The following is a 21,009-nucleotide window of genomic DNA, read 5'->3' on the forward strand; positions in this document are numbered from 1 at the left end:
TGCAATAAAATCGCGGTTCATCGACGGCGATCTCTCGAAATATTATCGACAAAAAAAGTGATAAATTTGAGATAAAATTTCGATATTGTAGAGATAAAATCGCGACAAGATTAAGGATAATCGCTCAGATATTGGTAATCCTAGCGATTTTATCGCCAGAAAATCGTCAAAAATCTCAACTCAATTTCAAAATATCTCGATTTTCCCGTTGAAAAATGCTACTAGGGCTGGAGGATTGCCTCCAGAATCTTCACCCCCTGGATGAGGTGCCCTTCTTTGCCGCAAAAAAATCCCTGCGTGTCACCCTGAGGATGTTCCTCCTGAATTTCCTAGGTAGGTCAAGTCCATGAAGTTGACTATTTATCTCCAGGCTCTACTACCGGTTTTACCAAGAATCATCGTTCGGGGAATCCATAGCGTCCATCGTGCGTGCGTGACGTCGAGTCGATCACTTCCAGGATGATTCATTGACTCACACACTTGACGTCGGTAAGTAGCCGCAATTTTCCTGGGATTAAAATTAATCCTACAATGAGTGACAACCAGGACTCGGATGTTTTTGAATTATTTCTATCCCCTACTCCCAAAATCGCCCGTATAATTTCTCTACCCAAAACGAAACGCCACCGGCATTCGAAAACTGCCGTGCTACGGAAAAACGCCGTATGAACCTTCAGGCGTTGCCAAATTTCTTTCGATAAATCACGAATTTTCGGACAAATTTGTGAAGATTTTTACTCCAATTTTTTTCTTAGATTCACCGAAAGTTCCTGAAAATTTCAAGGAGAAAATATATTCGAAACTTTCTTCAAAATTAACTATTCTCTGAGAGGAAATTTGGCAACTCTCGAATGTTCATACGGCGTTTTTCCTTAGCACGGCAGAAGAGGGGTGCGAGAAGATGATATTCCTGGAGGTACTTAGGCTAAGTAGGGCAGGTGACTGATGCCCCTCATTGACGTGCATTTCGATTCCGCGGCGCGCTGACCGGGCCGCGAAGCTATAACGGGGAACCAAATTTCGGCCGATTCGTGAACGGATTAATTAATGGATCGTGCGGCGCAACGCGGCTCGCTCCATTGTGACTGTGCATTATTCACCGGGGATTTTCTGCCGCATCTGCAATCGACAGCGACGGGGCTCGCTGAAAAAAAAAATGAGGTTGATTACGCCAAGTTTTCGTCCCGGTCGCCGACCGCTATCGGCTGCGTGAGTATGGGAACGCGCACTTCATTCAAATCCAAACACGCGAATACTCAAACATAGTTGTAGGAAATTTTAATTCATGAATTGTTTTCTCCTCCTCGTTCGTGGGCACTTCGGCTGGGCTCGGAACGCGTCCCACAGTGTTGCCGCGCTGAACGCCGCGGATTTCCGCGGCGCTAAGCGAATTTATGAATGAAAACGCCGTCTTTTTGATCGAACGACATGCCACGAAGGAATTTCGCATGCTTTGCAATCACGAAAGCGTGTTTTTCAACGGGAATTTCCCCGATTAGTGCGCGAAAGGGAATAAAGAGCGACAGGAAATGCGCCAAATTCGGCAACGTTGGGATTAAGCGACCTGTGTGCTGAGTGGTCCTGGATTCGTGCTCGGTGGTGGGGATTCAATCACAGTTGATTGTAAGAAGTCTCATTCATCGCTTATGAAAGAAACCAGTTTGCCGAGAGGCAGGAAAAATCGAGTAAAACTTAAAACAAGTAGGAGTGGAGTGAGAAGTGATAAATGGAGGCTGTGCTGTGATCATGGCGGACGCAAATACGCTCTTCAGAACGGAGGAAAGACTCAAAATTAAAATAGGTGAGCATCCCAGTGATATCCAAGTTGTGCTTTATCGAAAACCATGTTTTGTGCGCGTTCGTGACTTATTTCCGTGGCTACACCTCTGCGTGTTTCGATCGGGTATCAACTTCCCGATGCCCTCTTTGCTTGAGCCTATCAATTGTATTTACCTGCTCAGGTGTTGCTTATAATCATCGTATCGATGACATCCCATCGGTTTTAATAATTGTAAAGATGCTGTGCCTTGGTGCATTGGGAAGAAATGTATGCAACCTCCTTTGTGTGTCGTGGTGGAACCGTGATTTGCCTCTCAGTGAACTGCAGATGCACCTGCTTACGACCAGTCTAACCTCATTTGTATCATTCATTATTCTCTGCTTGATTTTACCACTAGGGGCACACTTTGATCATAAACTGAAAGTCAAGTCCGAGTGGCGAACTATTGCACTTGGCAGACTGCGTCACTATTAGATTTATGTATTGAAATCCATCGAACTGCTGTGAGGTGCCTGCCCGCCCACACAGAATTACGTATTCCCACATCTTGAGGATTTTTGTGTTAGAAATAGGTCTTGCAAGAGATCCTGCGTTAATACTTTGGTACAAGTTTAAAATCAATGGACTCATTCTCCTAACCTAATATGAATTCAAGCAGGTAAGCCAGAATGTCCATGAAAATATAGACCGCAAATCTCTAGCAGTTCTCCAGATTGTATCTCCTCCTTAGATTACTTAGCAAGAGTCGCATTATACAGATTGCTGAATCATACTGATTTACAGGTCTAATTTGTGGTAATGTGTCCCTCTCTATGATATTTTCCATCCTCCTTTAATTGATTTTTTGCAATAATTAAAAGCCGTGAATCACATGCGTTCATAGTAGTTGGCCACAGGTATTGAGATGATGTATTAATAGAAGTTTTAGGTTATGTGAAAAGATAAGTTAATTTAGCTGTGTTGTTGGGGCGAACTGTTTGGAACTGTTACGAAAGGGAATTACCCGATTCCAAATGGTCGGTGTTGTTGGTCTCCGTTAGAATTACCGGACGGCTTGTATGTTTACATATGAAAGCCTGGCATTTCTACTTAACACTCAACAATCTCAGGAGGTTGACGGGACTGTTGGTTTGGGTTTGGAAACGGAAGAACCTAACGGAATCAGAATAGTCTACTTCGACAACGCACCTAATATTTGTTTACAACTTCTCATGTGAGTGTCAAGTGGCTGTTTATCCTCAAGGCGGAATTAGGCCAATCAACCTAAACAAACAACAACAACAACAAGTTAGAACCACTTCCCTACAATTTTCTTAGTAATTTTTATCTCCTAATTGGTCGCTAACACTATTAGATTATTTGTCCTCACTGATTTTCCTACTTTTGACTGCCCCCACCTTGGTAAATTTTCTGCCTCATTTGCTCCATTTTTGCCATGACAAGTGCCAAAAATGTGATCCGCATGTGAATAGGGTAAGAGTATTATTAAAGCTGTTCATCAATTTTTCTATCACAGGTGAAGCAAAAAACTTAGCTGCCAGAAATCATGGTTCAGTTTCCCACCGAGATGTCTACTGTGCCATTTCACTGGACCAAGAAGAAATATTTCGAACATCCACCATCGAAAAAACTCTGAAGTAAGTTCTTTTTTTCATTGATCATTTTTTAATAATAATAATAATAATAATATGTTTATTTCACTTCAGATTACATGAATAGCACAGCCAGTTATATCAAAATTTCAAAACAAAATTAAAATGAATCATCCCACCACCCTATAAGTAGGAACTTGTGGCGGGTGGTGCAACTAGGGAAAACACACTACCATAACAACGTAACTAAAATCACAACCTCAAACTACAAAAATTTAACAGAAATAAACGATAAAAAAACTAATTTAGAGAAAATTTAAGTAAACAATGTTTACAATGTGTATGAAAAGTAGAGCATGTAAAAAATAGTAAAATATTAAAATAGTAAAATACTAAAAAGTTAAAATTGTAAAATAGTAAAATAGTAAAATATTAAAATAGTAAAATATTAAAATAGTAACATATTGAATAGTAAAAAGGTAAAATTTTTCCAAAATACAAAATTTCAAAATCCAAATTACAAAATATCAAAATCAGTTCTCCCTAACCATAATTTCACCCTAAATTTGAAACCATAGAACGACGGTATTGTGATTGTTTGTCTAATTATCGCTTCTATTATTTTGATCAAGATATTATTAGTACAGATCCTAAGTAATCTCATGTGGTACTCTTTATCATTATAGAAATATTTCTGCATCTGCTCATCCTCATTACATTAACAGGTTTGCCGCTTTTTTGGGGGACTCCAACCTTGCTAATGTATTTGCACCCTATTTGAGTATACATGGAAAATTTGACTGGATTTAAAGATGAACTCTCAGCAAAGCTTGGAGGATCCCCTCTATAACGGCCTCAACTTTGGAGAGATTTTTTGAGCTTGGGAGTTTGTTGCTAAAAAATCAGTGGCCTCATCATGTTTACATGATTTTACACAAGAAAAAGTATTTAATTGGGTACCCAAGAAAACTCTCAAAGTCATCTCTTGTTCCTATGTTTGTCGTAACTTGTGGTGAGCGATTCAAAATAATATTCTTTTTTTACAGTCCGTTCTTTGGAGAAGAGTTCCAGTTTGAAGTCCCAAGAAGCTTTCGCTTTTTGAGCGTGTATGTTTATGACCGAGAGAGCAAGCTGGATAAAATTATTGGTAAAGTTGCCATTAAGAAAGAAGAACTACCTAGTTATAACAACAACAAAGACTTCTGGTTCCCCATCCGCCCAGTTACCGCTGATAGTGAAGTTCAGGTATGTTACTAACATGAAGATCTTAAAATTAATCAATGCAGGTGTGCAGCCTGGCTGGTGTAAGACAAAGAATCCTTTATCGTTTCAATATTAAAGAATTTATTTTACTGAAAATAAGTCCCTTGGCTGAACAATAAAGGAATAATGTTAAGAAAGAAACAGAGCAAAAACAGTTCATAGGTCCCCACTTAAGTCTGTAACACGAGGATGTGACTTTATCTTTTTCCAATCTCAAATCCATCCTATTATTTCGCTTAAATTTGCAAGATGCTAAGCCAAAGGTTTTCAGTGTTACTGAACATTAAGATGGACAAGCTAAAATCCTATAAATCTCTTGCATCTCATGATAACTGGAGTAAGTTTTTTAAGTGACCGCAAGAATTTTTATTTTCAGAAACACATGCTAGTTTCTCCAGAAAATACTCGAATTTAATTGTGATCTAATGCATCTAAAATTATCTTCCGATTCTTGAATTTCGCAGGGCAAGGTTCATCTGGAAGTTCGTTTCGAGAAGAACTCAACGTACGGAGCTGCAGAGCGCCTAACTGTACGTTTGAATGAAGCCTGTGACCTCACATTATTCAATGGATCTTGTGATGCAGTTGCAACAGTCACAGTTAAATACATGAATGGCAAAGTTGACATGCGGAAAACCAAAATCAAGAAAAAAACTAATTCACCTCTTTTCGATGAAACTTTTACTTTTGAGGTAACTCTTATTTCCAGGAACTTCTTACACATACCATAACATAACCATTACTTTACTTACTTACTAAGGGCGCTACAGCCCTGGGTGGGCTTTGGCCTCCATAACGATTCCTCTCCACATCCCTCTATCTTTGATTTTTTCACTCCATCCTTTTATTTGCATTTTCTTCAGGTCTTGCTCAACTCTGTCTAGCCACCGAAGCCCAGGTCTTCTTCTCTTTCTTGCTGACAATATTTTAGCTTTCAGCACCTTCTTCGGCATCCTTTCTTCTTCCATTCTTTGTACATGACCAAGCCAGCTTATCCTTTGTGATTTGATAAACCTTACTATATCTTCATTTTCTAGGATCATTTCTATTTCTTTATTGTTTCTAATTTGCCATTCTTCATTGATTTTCACGGCTCTATAAATTCTTCGAATAATTTTCCGTTCTGATCGCCTCAGCATTTGCTGGTCCCCTTCTGTCATGGTCCAGGTTTCACCACCATACGTTACTACTGGTCTTATTAACGTTTTGTAATTTTGCATCTTTGTCCTCCTGGACAACAGTTTGCTCTTTAGCATCTTCAGGTTTGCGTAATAGGCTCGGTTTCCAGCCTGTATCCTGTATTCAATTGCTGTAGTTGTTTTTGCTTCACTATCCAACATATCGCCAAGATACTTGAATTTTTCGACGCCTGTCAGGCGATGTTGACGCCTGGCGAAAATAAGACGTTTACTAGGATAGTTGGCATTGGGCGCTACCGACCGGCACCAATAAGCATTTGGATAAAATCCCGGCTTTTAAGTAGTTGATGGGGTATCAACTTTAATTTACAATAATGCAATTTGACCTAGAATATCTTGCTTCCAACTGAATCAATTATCTTAAACCATTCTTTTGGGTTGTGAATTAGCCTTTTACTATATGTAACAATTTAAATTTTATTTTCACTCTCTCTAATTTATTCATGAATGTTGTGTTGAATAGCTAGCCAACCTCCCGCGGAATACTGATCACAGTGTATCTCCTAATGATAGAGACTGGTCTGAGCTTATGGTAACATTATATCATGATTCATCTGGTGGTAATGTCTTCTTAGGTGAAGTAAAAATACCTCTGCTTGGTACTAAACAGCAGAATTATGCAGCCACCAATGCATGGTATGTATCTTTATTTTTTTGCTTTCTTTTCATTAAAAATTGAGAAGAAACAAATTTTCTGGGTCTGTCATCTATAATTCAATAATTTTTATGTTTGGTGCCTGTTTCTTTTATACATCAGTGTCCTCAACGAAACTCTTTATCGAAAGAGGGTTTTGGTACCATGTTATAAACGAAAACTGGGTTCCGGAACCATGTTATAAACGAGAGTCTTAATAAAAAAGGGTTTCTTACGATGTTATAGCAAGATCGTTTCAAAAGAAATGTTTTCGGCACCAGTTTCTCTTTGATATTGTAGGAACAACAAACTACAGAGAGACGCAGATCAAATAAAGGACACTGGATCTTCTTGAGATGAATTTGATTGTATTGTCGGAAAATGAGAGCACAAAAATCACATAACAGTTCGGAAAACAAGAAAATAATCACTTAAAAGAAATGTGTGATGTCGCGAGAGAGGACACAAAATTATTAAAGGGCAAGAGAGAGAGTGTACGTCCCACGGGTCTAGATGCTCAGAATAATCCACATGAGTTCAGAGAGGTAGAATAAAGTGACAGACCTAGATCTTAGGGCAACCCACGCGTATATTGTCTTGCTGACATCACGGGTGGTGAGACAACAAGCCTACGCGTGATTGGCTGGCTATAATCTATGTAGCTATCAGCTGCAAGTTCAGTAACTAAAATTAATGTTGATATACAAGAAGATAGGAAAAAAAGGGTTTAAAAATTGAAAAATGGATTTTTTGAGAGCTGGGAAAATGTGAAGTAAAAATGTATTGGAATATGTTGACAGTCAGTGACATGAGTAATATCATTCCGAAATTAAGGATAAACGGAGAGTGAAACTCAAAATATCCTAGATGCCATGCAGTATATCCATGCAGAAAAAAAAATATTCCTGCCTGTGATACAATTTCAGACAATCTTCTACAGTCTTGGTAACAGTCTTGGTGCTGAGAATGTCTTGAGTTCCCTTTGAATGAAGTGCAGAAAATTTATTTTCAGGGATACAGAACCTTCTAGACCACTCAACTGGTAGGTTGCGGTCAGAAAGAACCTTTATCATATGAAGACCAGTTCGCATCTGGATGAACTTATTTAATGTATGTTATTATTCCTCCATGGCATGTAGTGATATTGGATTCAGAGGGATGCAAATCTATGCTGTAACTTTCATTAAAACATTCAGTTCGGATTTTTTCCCTCAAAATTTTGGTATTCCTGTTAACAAAAACAAAGACCCGGAAACAAATTTACAACATCATGCCTCAGAGGAATGATTCATTTTTTAAGAAACCAAAAAATGGATAGTAACAAAATTGTTACACCATGCCATGGAGGGATTAAATTGGGTAAATATTGAGCCGAGATCATTTGTACATAAAGAGAGTGACAAATAATTCAATGATCACCACTTAGATAGATCTAGCAAAAAAGGAGTAAAAATGAAAAGGTTATAAACTTTCTGCATCCCTGAATTTGTCGTTCTGTGAAGATAACATCATAGAGAGAAGAGGACCCATGTACAAAAATATTTTTAAAAAGTAATGTGTTGTCTTTAATACTGTTGTTGTAGTTTTGTGTTCATTCGGAACTGTCTTTGTCACCAATTTAATATTTTTGTCACTGCAATTACTTATATCATGTATAATGAATTTTCGTCAACCCTTTGAATCAGGTACTACCTGCAGCCGCGCAAGAAACGCCCCACTCAAAAAGTGTCAGCCTCATCTCTCTCGTCAGCTATAAATGATGAAAATTCGATCGGATCACTGCGGCTGAAGATCAATTACATTCTGGACCACGTCCTTCCTTCACACAACTACATCAAGCTCAGAGACCTGATAATTAAGAATCCAGAGTCTCAACCAATTACCTCCAGTGCCGCTTACTTGCTTGGCGAAATAATTCCGTGCAAGATCGATGCAGCCCAGCCTTTAGTGAGGATACTCCTTCATTACGATCAGATTGTGCCAACAATCAGAGCATTGGCTAAATGGGAGATTTCTAAAGTCACGTGAGTAGGCATTAAATTATTAATACATTACATTAATGGATACATTAATGGAAATTTATTTCTAAATAAAAATCTATTAGCTTTTTTCATAATGTACACATAGAGTATTAATTGAAGAGAATAATCCTTTTTTTTTTATGTATCAATTTCATTGATTTTCTATGTATACAAGCTCTTGAGAGTCCTATGAACACTTCAATATACTGCCAATCCCTTGAATAATCTGAATCTAATAAAGTCATGTCCTAAAATTTTTCAGGGATGCCAACACCATATTCCGAGGAAATACACTGGTTTCTAAAATGATGGATGAAGTAATGAGACTGGCAGGATTGAGGTATCTCCACGAAACGTTGCGTGGCCCTCTGGAGAAAATTTTCCTGGAGCGCAAGCCGTGCGAAATTGATCCAACCAGAGTGAAGGACACCAATACAATTAGGACTAATTTTAATAATTTAAAAGTAAGGAAATGTGCCTTTTTATATGCCACCATCAACTTGCCCCAAATTTAATGTATTTTCATCCCTCAGCCATATCACAGCTGAAGTTTTAATTAGTGAAGGAGACACTCTGAAGTCACATCACTGGTGTATAAGTGAAAACAATCCAAAATTTTAGACAGAAAGCAGTGTGTCAACGTAGCTTGGGCCCAATGTTGTTTGCAGTACTTAAACTCTAATGCTGCTATTTCCTGGAATTAAGTCCGAATGGACCGTGGCAATGAGCCTGAAACCACCAATATCTTTTTATCATGGTTTTCTGAGAGGAATTTCTGAACATCAGATTTTTCTGTAGAAAATACTGACCAGGATTTCCAACTTTCTCGTCTGGACGTATTTCTATCAAACGGATCTAAGCGCCGTAGGCGGAGGAAAGAAAAGGGGGGCTTGGATTGGCGGGTGTTGTGGAACGCAGGGCTCATTCCGTCCTTCACTCGCAATGCTTTGCCATGGCGCTTAGTTCCGTTTGATAGAATGCGCTATCCGGCATTATAAATTCCTCAAAAGGAACTCAAATATGCGCTTAGTTCCATTTGACAGGAATATGTCCATCTATGCAATTACTCGGAATAGATCCGCAGCATATTGTTTAGATCTGTACTTTAAATGTGGTGAGGAGTCTTTGACGTTGTTCTGTGTTAATCTTCAGCTCAACAGTAGTTGATTCAGACCTGTTCCCCCCCCCCCCCCCTCCATTCATTGCCTAGTTTAAGTCTCCTGATTCTTTGTTTCAGATGTATGTCAAAGAAGTATTTGAAGCAATCACGACATCTGCATTGCATTGCCCATCAATTTTGTGCCAAATTTTCCACAACTTAAAAGATTTGGCCATTTTATACTTTCCTGGTAAGTATTTCTATTCTTGCCTTTACCTTACCCGTTATATACCACCTACTCTTTTTATCAATTTAAAAATTTAATGCATGTCAGCATAATCACGAACACCGTTTAAACAACACATGGGGCTAACTGCGATCAGTTCGTAGTTAAAATTAAAATGTAGATCTCACATTAATAATTGGACTGTTTAGCCATTAGAAGTTTATCTGGTCTGAATAACTCTGTGCACATAATCTTATTTTGCATAAATGCATCCTACTAGAAAGAAAAAGTAGGATCAAGTATATCTTTAAATCATTTTATGAACAGCTCAGTGATGCAAACATAAAAGAGTGCAAATCCCACATTGACTGGAAGAGCCCTAGTTGCCCAAAAGGCATTATTCTTGTTTTTTTTTCCAGTATTTTTTTATCAGAACTTCACAAAAACTTTAAAGGAAAAAATCCTCTGCCCCTCTAAAGAAGCTTGTGAAGCTTTATCTGTGTTGAAGCTGTAATAAGGCTAAGATGCCTAATTTCAAAATTTCCTGGACGTCAAACTTGAATCGAAAATTTTTCTGAAAATCAGTCAATTCTCTTTTCTTATTTTTTTATTTTCCTGCGATGTTTAACCAACCTTTTTTTCTTCTTTTGCAGACAATAAAGAAGTCAGGTACTCTGTTGTGTCCGGCTTTATTTTTTTAAGATTTTTCGCTCCTGCTATCTTGGGACCTCGGTTATTTGATCTCACCACAGAGCAAATTGTAAGTAGCCTGAAGCCTTTTCTCATGTTTTTTGTATTTTCTTCGTCAATTCTCTAAGTAAGGAGAACTCTGGAAGAAGAGCCCAGAACAGTCTCATTTCTCCAAGTACAGGATATTTTGACTAATGGCAGCAAAGTGGAGACCATTGCTACCTGCTTGTTCCTAAGACAGATCAGAGAAACGACCTCTAACATCTTTTCTAAGCGCTCCTCTGGAACCCTCATCAATTATGTTTCTAGAAGCTCTTAAGTTTTTCAGAACCTTTGTAGCATCTAAGGTGCTCACAGTTTAAGAGGCATTCAAACAAATATTTTTTTTTTATGTAACTCATTTTCAACATATTACTAGGAGCGGTAGTGACCCTGTCAAGCCTATAGAAATCTCCAACTGAGAAGAGGAGCTGTTACAGTATCTTACACGAACCCGTTCAACTTTTGCGTTATTTCTCTTACCTGCTTTCCTTGAGGCAAAGAAAAAAAAGAGCATGTGAATGTACCTAAGAATTCCCTTTAAAAAGCCATAAAAGCTTCCAAAGAAGGTTTAAAAGACTTCCCAAGTTGCTGAAAGATAATAAATTCACTGTCTTTCATGTTCGTACTGTCCAAGAAATATTTTTTTCTGTGAGTATTCTATGCGTTTTTTTTTAGTAAGTCTCCCAAGTTCCATCCAGGGTTTAGCTCAATTTCAAATACTTAACTCAGCTTCATTTTTCCAGGACTCACAAATGAATAGAACTCTTACTCTAATTTCTAAAACAATTCAGAGCCTTTGTAATCTCGTTTCGTCGCGGACACCTCCTTGCAAGGAGGAATACATGAGCTCCATGTATCAAACATTCTATTCAGACGAAACCCACATCACAGCTGTTAGACAGGTAAGATATTAGTTTTTCCATTTCCTGTCCGGACTTTTTTTTACTGATCATCATTTTCACTCTTGACGAGAAGCACAGAAATTGCGCATAGTGACAAATGTTCTTTTTACAGAATTGTGTAAGCACCGCTTTCAATTTTTATTTAAAAAATGTGGGTCCTTCTTCAAGAGCGTTTGTTTTCCAACTGTTTAGAATGATTTTTTTCTATTTTTTTTTTCATTAATTGAATCTTGTAGTTTGATAAGACGCCACCTCATTTTTATGAAAACACCGTTTTTGACTTATCTCATGCAACACTCAGCGTAGAAGTATCTTACTGTAGCAAGAAATAAATCATTGTATTTAGATTTGATGGAGAAAGGAGATGTTGTGTATTTAAGATACGCTATACTATTGCAAAAAATACTATTTTGTCGGTGGAAAACAGTTACATGGGCTGTCTCAATCAAAGGAAAAATTTTGAAGAGTGCTGCAAATTTGCATTCTTTAATATAAGATACAATTCTTTGAGAATGATGAGCAAGACAAACAGCAACTATTGTAACCCTTTATCATTTAGTGTGCCAAATATGACATGTCAAGGTTTAAAATACTATTTTCCATGCTTTGCTGCTTGTGACAAAGATTTTCCGCAAAGTTGTAAACAATGAATTGTTGAAAAGTATATCTTAACTTTTGGGAAGATAAAAGCCAATGGTTTTTTCGTAATTTATCAGTCTTTATTTTCTTAAATTCTCAGTTTCTTTTTCTATACAATTTTTTTTTTCTTGCAGTTTTTAGAATTAATCTCCGCGTCCTCTGATCCAGCTCAGAAGAACTCAGATGCTCCAGTAATTCTGAAGGAAGGGTAAGATCTCTGGTTCCCTTCCTTTGTACATTAGATTTACCAGCTATTTTCTTGCATTATAAAATACTCTCTGGATTTGATTTGATTTTTCAAACCTGGTATTTTATAACTATTGCTTATCATGAGCTTTTAAAAAATTGCAATAATGTTTCCTCGTCAGCCATCCAAAATTCCTTTTTTTCCCCTTATCACTTACTTTAGAAAGAATTCGGAAGTTACTCGCAGCATCTTGGGAAAGCATGTATTGAATGTCTTCCGGTCAACAATTTGACGGCTGGCAAATACAAAAGCTATAATCAGTGCTGCGTAAAGTAAAGAAGTGGCATATAATTAAAAAAATAAAGTTTTAAGCTTTTATTCTCAATAGTTCGGTGAAACTGAATGATACAATCGATGGGGCAAAAAAGAAGGTTACAAAAGCCGTGGCAATCAATGTGCTGGAAGCAGAAAGTCAGGTTCTTATAAAGTACTTACCAAGGATCCAATCGCCTTCTGTGACAGTTATTTTTTTTAAGGAAATGTTGTAGCTTGTCATTCCTATTGACATTTACAAGTGATCCTATAGTTTTAAATCTGTTCAAATCCTGTGTACAATTTTTAATATTTGATCTTTCCTCTTTTTGTGCTTGCAATTTGGATTATTAGCTGAGGTGAGACAGGTTGCAGTATGATTTTACAAGTTATGACATTTTTTCTCACATTTTCTCTTGGTGTCAACATTTAGTGTCATTTTAACTAGAGAAAACGGCCCCTAAAGTTGATTTACGTCCTCCATGAGGTATGAATTTTGGGCCCAGGATGGCAGTAATTTACATTGAGTCAGTAATTATTAAATCTCAAAATATTGACAAGTAAATAGTGTATTTACCCGCATATTGTGTGCACTTTTTTTTCAAAATTTTGGGTCTCAAGTTGAGGGCGGATATTGCCTCAAGATAAGATGCCCCTGTTTTTTTTTCAAATGACTACAAAATTTCGGGTAAATATGGTAAGCTTGAAAGTTAAGACACCTCTGCGTTGTATTTCATTGCATTATATGTGTACAATTAGTGTACAGTTTTATAGTATTTTCAGGGTGCTCACAGCACATATAAACGTCTTCTTTTCCTTGCTTATTCCATAGAGGTCTGTACCCAATTTTATTTATTCTCCTTCTTTTCTTTTTGCAGAGTTATGACTAAGAGAGCGCAAGGTAGGAAACGATTTGGAAGAAAAAATTTCAAACAACGATATTTTCGACTGACCACAAGAGATTTGTCTTACGCTAAGCATAAAGGTAAGAGGGTAATGAACATTACTACATGCATGTGAAATTTAACACTGATCGAATGGAACAGGGATGCAGGAAGTTCTTGATCTGCCTTGTAATATAAATTCCTCGCCTATAATAGGCCTTCGTATTTTAAAAACCCTGTTTTCCTCAGAAATTTCATAGTGATGACTTTTCTATGGCTCTGTATTTTGCAAAAATAAATGCGATTTTGCCGGCTGTGCCCTTCCCATTTTGAAATCCTGTTATCAGTGTCTTCCTATTTTTGCACACAACTCATCAAGACCCAGTCGCATGGTCAAGAAAAGAGTAAACATTTAATAGAGTGCTTTAATTCATATATTCTCTAGTATGTACCTGGTTCCAAGTTGTAATGCCAGTATTTTATCCTGAGGATCCTCTCAGCTGACCTCTACGGCACCCAATATTTTTCATAGCTGCAATGAGACTTTGAGTTCTTCTCTTATATTTTATGTTTCAATCTGTTGCAGGCAAAGAACCACTTTACAGCGTTGTATTACCTGATATTCTAGCTGTAGAGCGAGTTCGACAGGAAGCATTTAGGAAGAATAACATGTTTCAAATTATACAACCAGATAGAATTCTTTATGTACAGGTAAAAGTCCTATATGATTTGATGTGTACTTGTAAGGAGGTTATCAATGTATGTTTTGCGGTGGTAATTAAATTGTTCGTTTTCTTTTGAAATGGTTTACTAGGAAAACTGCCCAACTCGATTGTGACTTTTCAGTTTGCTCTCATGTATAACCTTTGATGAAAAGAAACCAACAATGAAATACATATTATGATATCTGGACGTTTTCTTTTAAGAATATAATGTGGAATTGTAACATTATTTAATCCAACATTTTGGCCTCAATTCCTCACAGAAATTGACATTTTTAAAGATACTTAGATGTTGCACCAAAGTTGGGCGGTTTTCTAATCAAGTCACTCAAATGGTGTAAGCACTAATCTTGTAATTTCAAAGGTGATGAGAACACCTGTACTCTTTTATCAGATGTCAATCTCTTTGCATTATTCTGAAATCGGACAGTGTTTAGAAGAATGCACTGAGTCCCATTTTGAACAAAACATAAGTCAGGATCAGTTTTGAATTCAACTAGTTGTAAATTTTCCCCCATCAAAAATTTCAAATAAAAAAACAATCTATTGAACGTGAAAATAGTTGCAAAACGTTGTCTTTAGCGTTGAGTCTCAAAAAGAGATAAAACTTCAAACTCTTTTTCTCGGTTCAAGCTTAGTGCCTTCCCATTAATCTCCACTAGATATATACCTATTCGCTTTCAAAGTGAGACACATGAATGTAATGATGGTTTCAAACTCTGCTTAGAATTTTTTATCTTGTTTTGATGTATCATCGCTTTTGATTTCAGGCTAGTAATTGTGTGGAGGAAAAGGAATGGATAGATATGTTACATAAACTGTGTTCCAGCAATAAGAAAAAATTAGAAACGTATCATCCTGCTGCATACATTAATAGCTGTTGGCAGTGGTTAGTATCCTTTCGATTTGTCCGTATCCTCAGTCATTCCTAAAACCTTACTTTCATAATCGGAAAAACAACCTGTTTCAGTCATTGAGAGATGATCATGTTTACCGAATCAAAATTCAATGTTAACTGCAATGCCATTGTTTTCGTTTTCTTTTGTTCATCTGTACATTTTAAAAATGTATAGTTTTAAAAAAAAATTCCAAAACGCTGACTGTTCGTCGCGAGCTGACGTTTTTGCCTCAAGGCCAATTTATCGATCTGCATCTCCGAAAATGCCCGATTTCATGGCGAAATAACCTAAGTGTCTTCAATGATTGCAATTTGTGTTGAATAAAAGGTCATTACTTTTGAAATTTGCCTCACAATCCAAGATTTTTTTCGTTTGCGGCAGAATGCAAGATTGGACATTTTTTTAATTCCTCCAAATTAAATGACAAATTTAAAGACTTATATTACAATTAAAGAAAAATGTTGACAAACCAGAAGTTATATGTGAAATTTATTGTAGTTTTTTATTTACAACATTTTCTTCATCTCTGCAATACTGAATGCTTCATTTTTATGATATATCATGGTCATTTTATCCTTTGTGATCATATTTAAATGACTCGAAGCTAAACGCTTTGCTATTTCTTGCTTTTCAGTTGTAGGCAGGCGAATGAAGATGCAACAGGCTGTAGTCACACAACGATCATACCTGCTGTAAATAAATTACAAACAAATGTTGATGCAGATAGAGAATTAGCAAGGATACACGCCTTAATTATTGCTCATTTAGATAGATTAGAAGACATTTTAAGTGAGTATCTTGAGAAATTTCTCATTTACTACGGGTTAGTTTGTATCATCTACCCAGTTATCTTCAATGAAGTGTACAATACTCTTGCAAATCCTATATCAGTAGAATTCCCTGCAGCACATAACGATCATGCATTTTTTCAACTTAGCAATATTTTCATGTATTATTGTTAAAAAATTCATCAACCCTCAGCCAAAAGCAGTTTTAAGTGAAGTACATTAACAAACGAAAAAATACTAAAATTACTAAAATTTCCATGGAAAAAAATATTTTGATGCAACACTTTACATGTTTTCCCCCTTTTTTTAAAAAAAAGAAAAATTAAAGAACTTTTAAAAAAAATTAAAAATTAATTATTAGAAATCGGGGAAGGGGGAAAAATATAGGAAAAAAAAGTAAATTGAAAAATCCCGAATTTTCTCCTATAAGTACAAAGTTTAATATTTTGTGCCACAACTGAGCATGGATAAATCGTTTAAATTAAAATTTCATTGAATATTTCAGTCTCTGAACACCTTAACCCATTGACTGTTTAATTAATTTTGGGTTTCCGCGCCAAGAATGAGTATTTAATTTTGGCCATGATTTGCTAATTTCACCTTTACCCTATAAAATCAGTTTTTTGGGGCTTGTAGAGCCACTAACTCAAAAAAATTTAATTGGTTACTTGCTACTAGACTAAGAAGAGAGAAAAATTGCCTGGTTGATGAATATGACTTCCATTTTTATACATCTAAGTTGTTGAAATCTGTGAGGAAAAATTGAAAAAAAAAGTGGAAAATTAGGGAAAATCATGTATTTTTGACTAAAAACAGCATGCAACAAGAAAAAAGGGTTTGCAAACCCAAGAAGAAACGCAGATTACTTATATTATAAGATAGAGTGCAAAAAACAAAACTGCAACCAGTGCAAAACAAATAAAATAGAAAGCGTAACCTCAAAGAAAAACTGAAAAATTCCAAGCAAAAATAAAAATCAGGGTTATTTTCTAAACTTGAAAATTACTGTATAATCGCGGAAATAATGGACCAGATCGGGAAAATATGGGAAAGTTTTGCCACTGTGTTCACATGAGTCGATATATGTGGCGCTCTGTATCGGGAGACACCCAAAACAACGCAAATAATGTAGCCAAGTCTCAGGACGAGTGGGGCTCGTCGCTTCAGACACAGGCCCAGCGTGGACGAGTCCCACTCGTCCGTTTCGGTCGATGGGTTAAACTTACCTTGATTATCTTAAAGCTCATTTTTGTTACAAAATTATTAGAGTTCAATTCTGATGTTTCCCCCCCTTTTTTTCCAGGAGCTTGTCAAGCCGTTTATCCCGGTGATATAAGTATTTTACCAAGTTCAGTCATAGAAGATGTTCCCTCATGCTGTCGGACGCTTTCGTCTCTCCGAGAGAATGCCATTCTCTTGGAGCAAGAGCATAGGAGAGTCCTGCGAATTCTCGCTAGGGAAACTAAATATGGTAGCAAGTAAGTCTTTTGTGTTAATAATTTGTCTCAATAAGGGATCACTTAAAGTGTCTCATTCCAATTCCATTTATATTTTGAATAGGGATGGATGAGGAAAATTTAGGGTAACAATATGTTTTTTCAAAATGATTATTCATTCCACAAAAACCAATATCTCAAAAACAGATGACCATCGATAGCTGAAAAAAAAAAATTAAGATCACCCAAATTGTCCCTTCTTTATTCCTGTGCAAAGTATGAGTGGAATTTGAGAAAGACTACGGGCATTCCTGTTGTCAGTATTTCCCAACCAAACTTAGGAAGTACAAATCTTTTCTGCCACAATAAAAAAGATTCATAACTCTGAAAGTGTTTTAGTCGAGTTTCTTTCATAAGTCGTCAAATCTCTTTTAGATGAAATCACTGAAACATCTAAAGCAGCACAATTCGTCTTATCATCGTTGTTGTTTCAGAGCATTGCTTTTTATCAGTAAAATGAGGACCTTTTCTGGCATATCGAAACTGAAAATTAGTTTGTTCTGTTTGCAAAACGCAACCAGAAAGCATTCAGAAGGTAGCACCACAGCTGTTGTGCCTAACACCAGCCTGACATTAAAATGAAAAAGACACTTTTTACACAGTTGCAAATGAAATTCGCCGATTTTTGATCATCAAAACGATTTCTGAAAGTCTTTTGGGTATGTGGTGGCGATTTGACAAAGAACAGGGACTTCTTTCAATAAAATTTTCCGCACAGAGGAAAAATATTCACCCAAACTGACACAGTACAGACAATGAAAAATATTTACACTTGGAATTTCCTGGCAGCACTGTTCCGTTCAGGGTGTCTACCAGTCCGGAAAAAGTACGCATTTTTTAAGGTCGGTCCGTAAGTACCGTAAAAGTACGTAAATCTCGCGGAAGGTCCGTAATTTTTCGCATTTTGTGCTGCGCGTTCAGTTCGATTGCCTGATAGTTATGCAACCCTCTGTGCGTTGTCCGTCAGGCGTATTAGTGCAATGTCAGCCCGTAAGACCGCGGTTGTTGTAGAGGAGCGGAATAAGGCATTTCCCTAGATTTGACGGAAACAGCCAAAAAGGCCACGGGAATAGCCGAAGTAAAGCGCGCGGCAGTGCCAAAATTGAAGAATTGCGATACATATCGAAAAGGTACTTAAAAAGTACTTAATTTTTCCCCAAGATGAGGTACTTAAATTTTTCCTTACGTACCTAAAAAGTACTGAAAAAGTACTTATTTTATTTTTGTGGACCTCAGTAGGTACCCTGTCCGTTCAGTTATTTTATCTTTGATTGTTTTCAGGTAATGGGATCTTAGTTCCCAGAGGTAAATTTTCAAAGAGAGTAATTTTTATCATAATAAGAATGAAAAAAATGGGTAAATCTGGGCTCTAAGTATTTAGGCACTGATGAGGTAAGGTGTTTCAAGCCGTCACAGTCATTTTCATACCGCAAAGACTATTACGGTGACGTTAAGTATGAGGTTTAACGCAGGTAAATTATGGTTTTTTTCCTGTGTGAGAAGTTTGATTCTACAAGTGAAAAATCGTTATTACACGGGTTAGGAGGACCTCAGAGTCACATTCAATGATATTTGTTGCTCACATCGTTTTCTATGTGAAATTTTGATGAATGAATGAAATGTGTCATTATGCTTAAATTCACACTTAGCTCAGTGGTCTATTGCATTTGTGTTCTTTATTTTAAAGGTGTTTGTAGTGAATTTGGAGTTAATGTTCTTCTCATGTTCTTTCAGGCAAGCACCAATAGGCGATGATAACTATCTCTTCCTCTTGGGCGCCGGGCGATTGGATCCGTCACTGAGGCTGTCCTTGAGTTGACAGACCGTTGTTTGAAAACCCTAGATGAATTGCAAACGAGCAACTTGCAGTCCAAATCAACCATCGTCTCATCACCAACTCTCCAAAACCGGTTGGTAGCTGTAGTAAGTGTGGTCCATTTTTCGTCTCATGTTCCTTTGTTTAATCCCCTTTCAGGAAGAGTTAAGAAAGGGATCCATTTTGAAGGCATCCATCAGAGCTGGCTTTTTTAAATTTGTTGCCCAGAAAATTTTTGATAGAAAACTTCAAATATTTGTTAGAGTATGATGGAAATTTTGTAATATTCTCACATGGACTTAAATGTTCCTTGTGGAGAGTGTATTTTTTCTGTTGCGGCCTCTACAATGCCAACTTTGTGTCAATTCTGCCCTTTTGTAAATCTCATTATCGCAAACTCATTTTATGTGCTATTGTTAAATTTTTTACAGATGGGATACATTTTATTTTAAGGAAAGAATTTCTACGGCGTTTCTGCCTCTAAGGTACTTAAAAATTGCGCTGCCTACTAAGAAATATTTTCCTAAAAAATTAAAAGGAGGTATTTTTGCCATGCAGATCGGTTAACAGGTACCTCTACCCCACCTTCCTCCTGTAATCCTTAAAAACTTGGAATAGGTATTTTTATGTGGATTTAAGAGATTTGAAATATTTACTTTTGTAATATTTGGCGTATTAGACCTTTTACTTAAACCAGCAGCAAAGTATTGTTGTCTTTTTTCAGCGTAACAGATCAAAACATAATGAATTACAATACTTCGCAATTACTTTGATTTTTTTAATAATTAAGTGTGGATTTTTCTAACTTTTTAAGCAATGCACCTTTTGATTGCTTTTACTCCTTTGTTTCCGTAGTTTTAATTTTGGATCACAAATTTGCATTCAACGTAATTTATTTTCAGTGAAGATGTTTTTGTTGTAATTTTTTCCTTTTACATGATGATAAACAAATGAAAAGGAAAAATCATTGTATCAAGCATCCTTACCCGATAGGGTTGCTGAAAAAAGATGAGCTACTTACCAGGAATAGAAGGTTTTTTTTTTTTTATCTTCCAAGAAAAAATTTGCTGAAGGAAAAGAAGTGTGCTCTGTGTAGACTATTAATTTTTTCAATTGATTCTCTGCTCTTTTGACAAATGAAACTGATAGATGTTTTTCTATGGTTTGAATCAACTGAGGTTGATACTCTATAAGTTTCTCCATCAAATCTTTTTCTCATTCTCAATAATTGAAACATTCAAGCACTGCTCAAGCAAAACTTGGAATTGGTATTTTTTAAATCAAATATTGTATCAAGCCCTTGAATTCTTCATGTCAGCCTTTTCATGAACACAAAATCTATTAAATGTAAACCAAGTTCATAAAAAAAAGTAACAAATAAAATATCATCTAAGTATAAAAGCTCTCATCTGAAAAAGATCAAAATGCATTGCTTAAATTACTGTTAAAGGCGATGTGATCTAATATTTCCTCCATGACAATGTTAAAATCGAAAATTCAGTTAGGAATTTGATGTCCTCCCAATAGATGCTTGGTTTTTGTATTGCTAAATCGACTGCCATGTTAGCAGTCAAATCTTCCTGAATCGTCATTCTTATTTGTAACCCTCTGTGTCTGTTATTTTTACAAGCTCTGCAAATGGAAAGGAATAGCCGAAAGAAAATTATAAATTTACTGGATCTATCAGTTTTACCCAGAGACTAAAACAGTGGAACTGTTAAGTTTTCTTGTCCTGTTGAAAGGATGTTTTTGTTGTCTTGTTTTTATTGATTCTTTTTTTCTTCTTTTTTTATTATAGTTTTCGTTATGTATCTTTTT

The 21,009-nt window shown here is 36.4% G+C and overlaps 1 protein-coding gene across 1 annotated transcript; it reads left to right on the forward strand.

The window, feature by feature from the left end:
* The first annotated feature begins 1,554 nt into the window (after positions 1-1,554).
* On the forward strand, positions 1,555-20,698 carry RasGAP1 (Ras GTPase activating protein 1). Its single transcript, XM_019061913.2, has 17 exons — positions 1,555-1,801; positions 3,297-3,417; positions 4,419-4,617; positions 5,100-5,327; positions 6,298-6,470; positions 8,154-8,492; positions 8,752-8,953; positions 9,727-9,838; positions 10,468-10,574; positions 11,290-11,448; positions 12,222-12,295; positions 13,465-13,571; positions 14,057-14,181; positions 14,963-15,081; positions 15,726-15,880; positions 17,183-17,357; positions 19,110-20,698. The coding sequence occupies exons 1-17, from the start codon at positions 1,747-1,749 to the stop codon at positions 19,192-19,194; spliced, it is 2,535 nt and encodes an 844-aa protein (XP_018917458.1). The 5' UTR covers positions 1,555-1,746; the 3' UTR covers positions 19,195-20,698.
* Positions 20,699-21,009: the final 311 nt, after the last annotated feature.

Source organism: Bemisia tabaci, chromosome 3, assembly GCF_918797505.1.
Source record: "Bemisia tabaci chromosome 3, PGI_BMITA_v3".
NCBI lineage: Eukaryota > Metazoa > Arthropoda > Insecta > Hemiptera > Aleyrodidae > Bemisia > Bemisia tabaci.

Coding starts and splice junctions, on each gene's coding strand:
- RasGAP1 (XM_019061913.2), top strand. CDS start 1,747: ATGGCGGACGCAAATACGCTCTTCAGAACGGAGGAAAGACTCAAAATT. Junction 6,471..8,153: donor TATGCAGCCACCAATGCATG/GTATGTATCTTT, acceptor CCTTTGAATCAG/GTACTACCTGCAGCCGCGCA. Junction 12,296..13,464: donor CCAGTAATTCTGAAGGAAGG/GTAAGATCTCTG, acceptor TTCTTTTTGCAG/AGTTATGACTAAGAGAGCGC.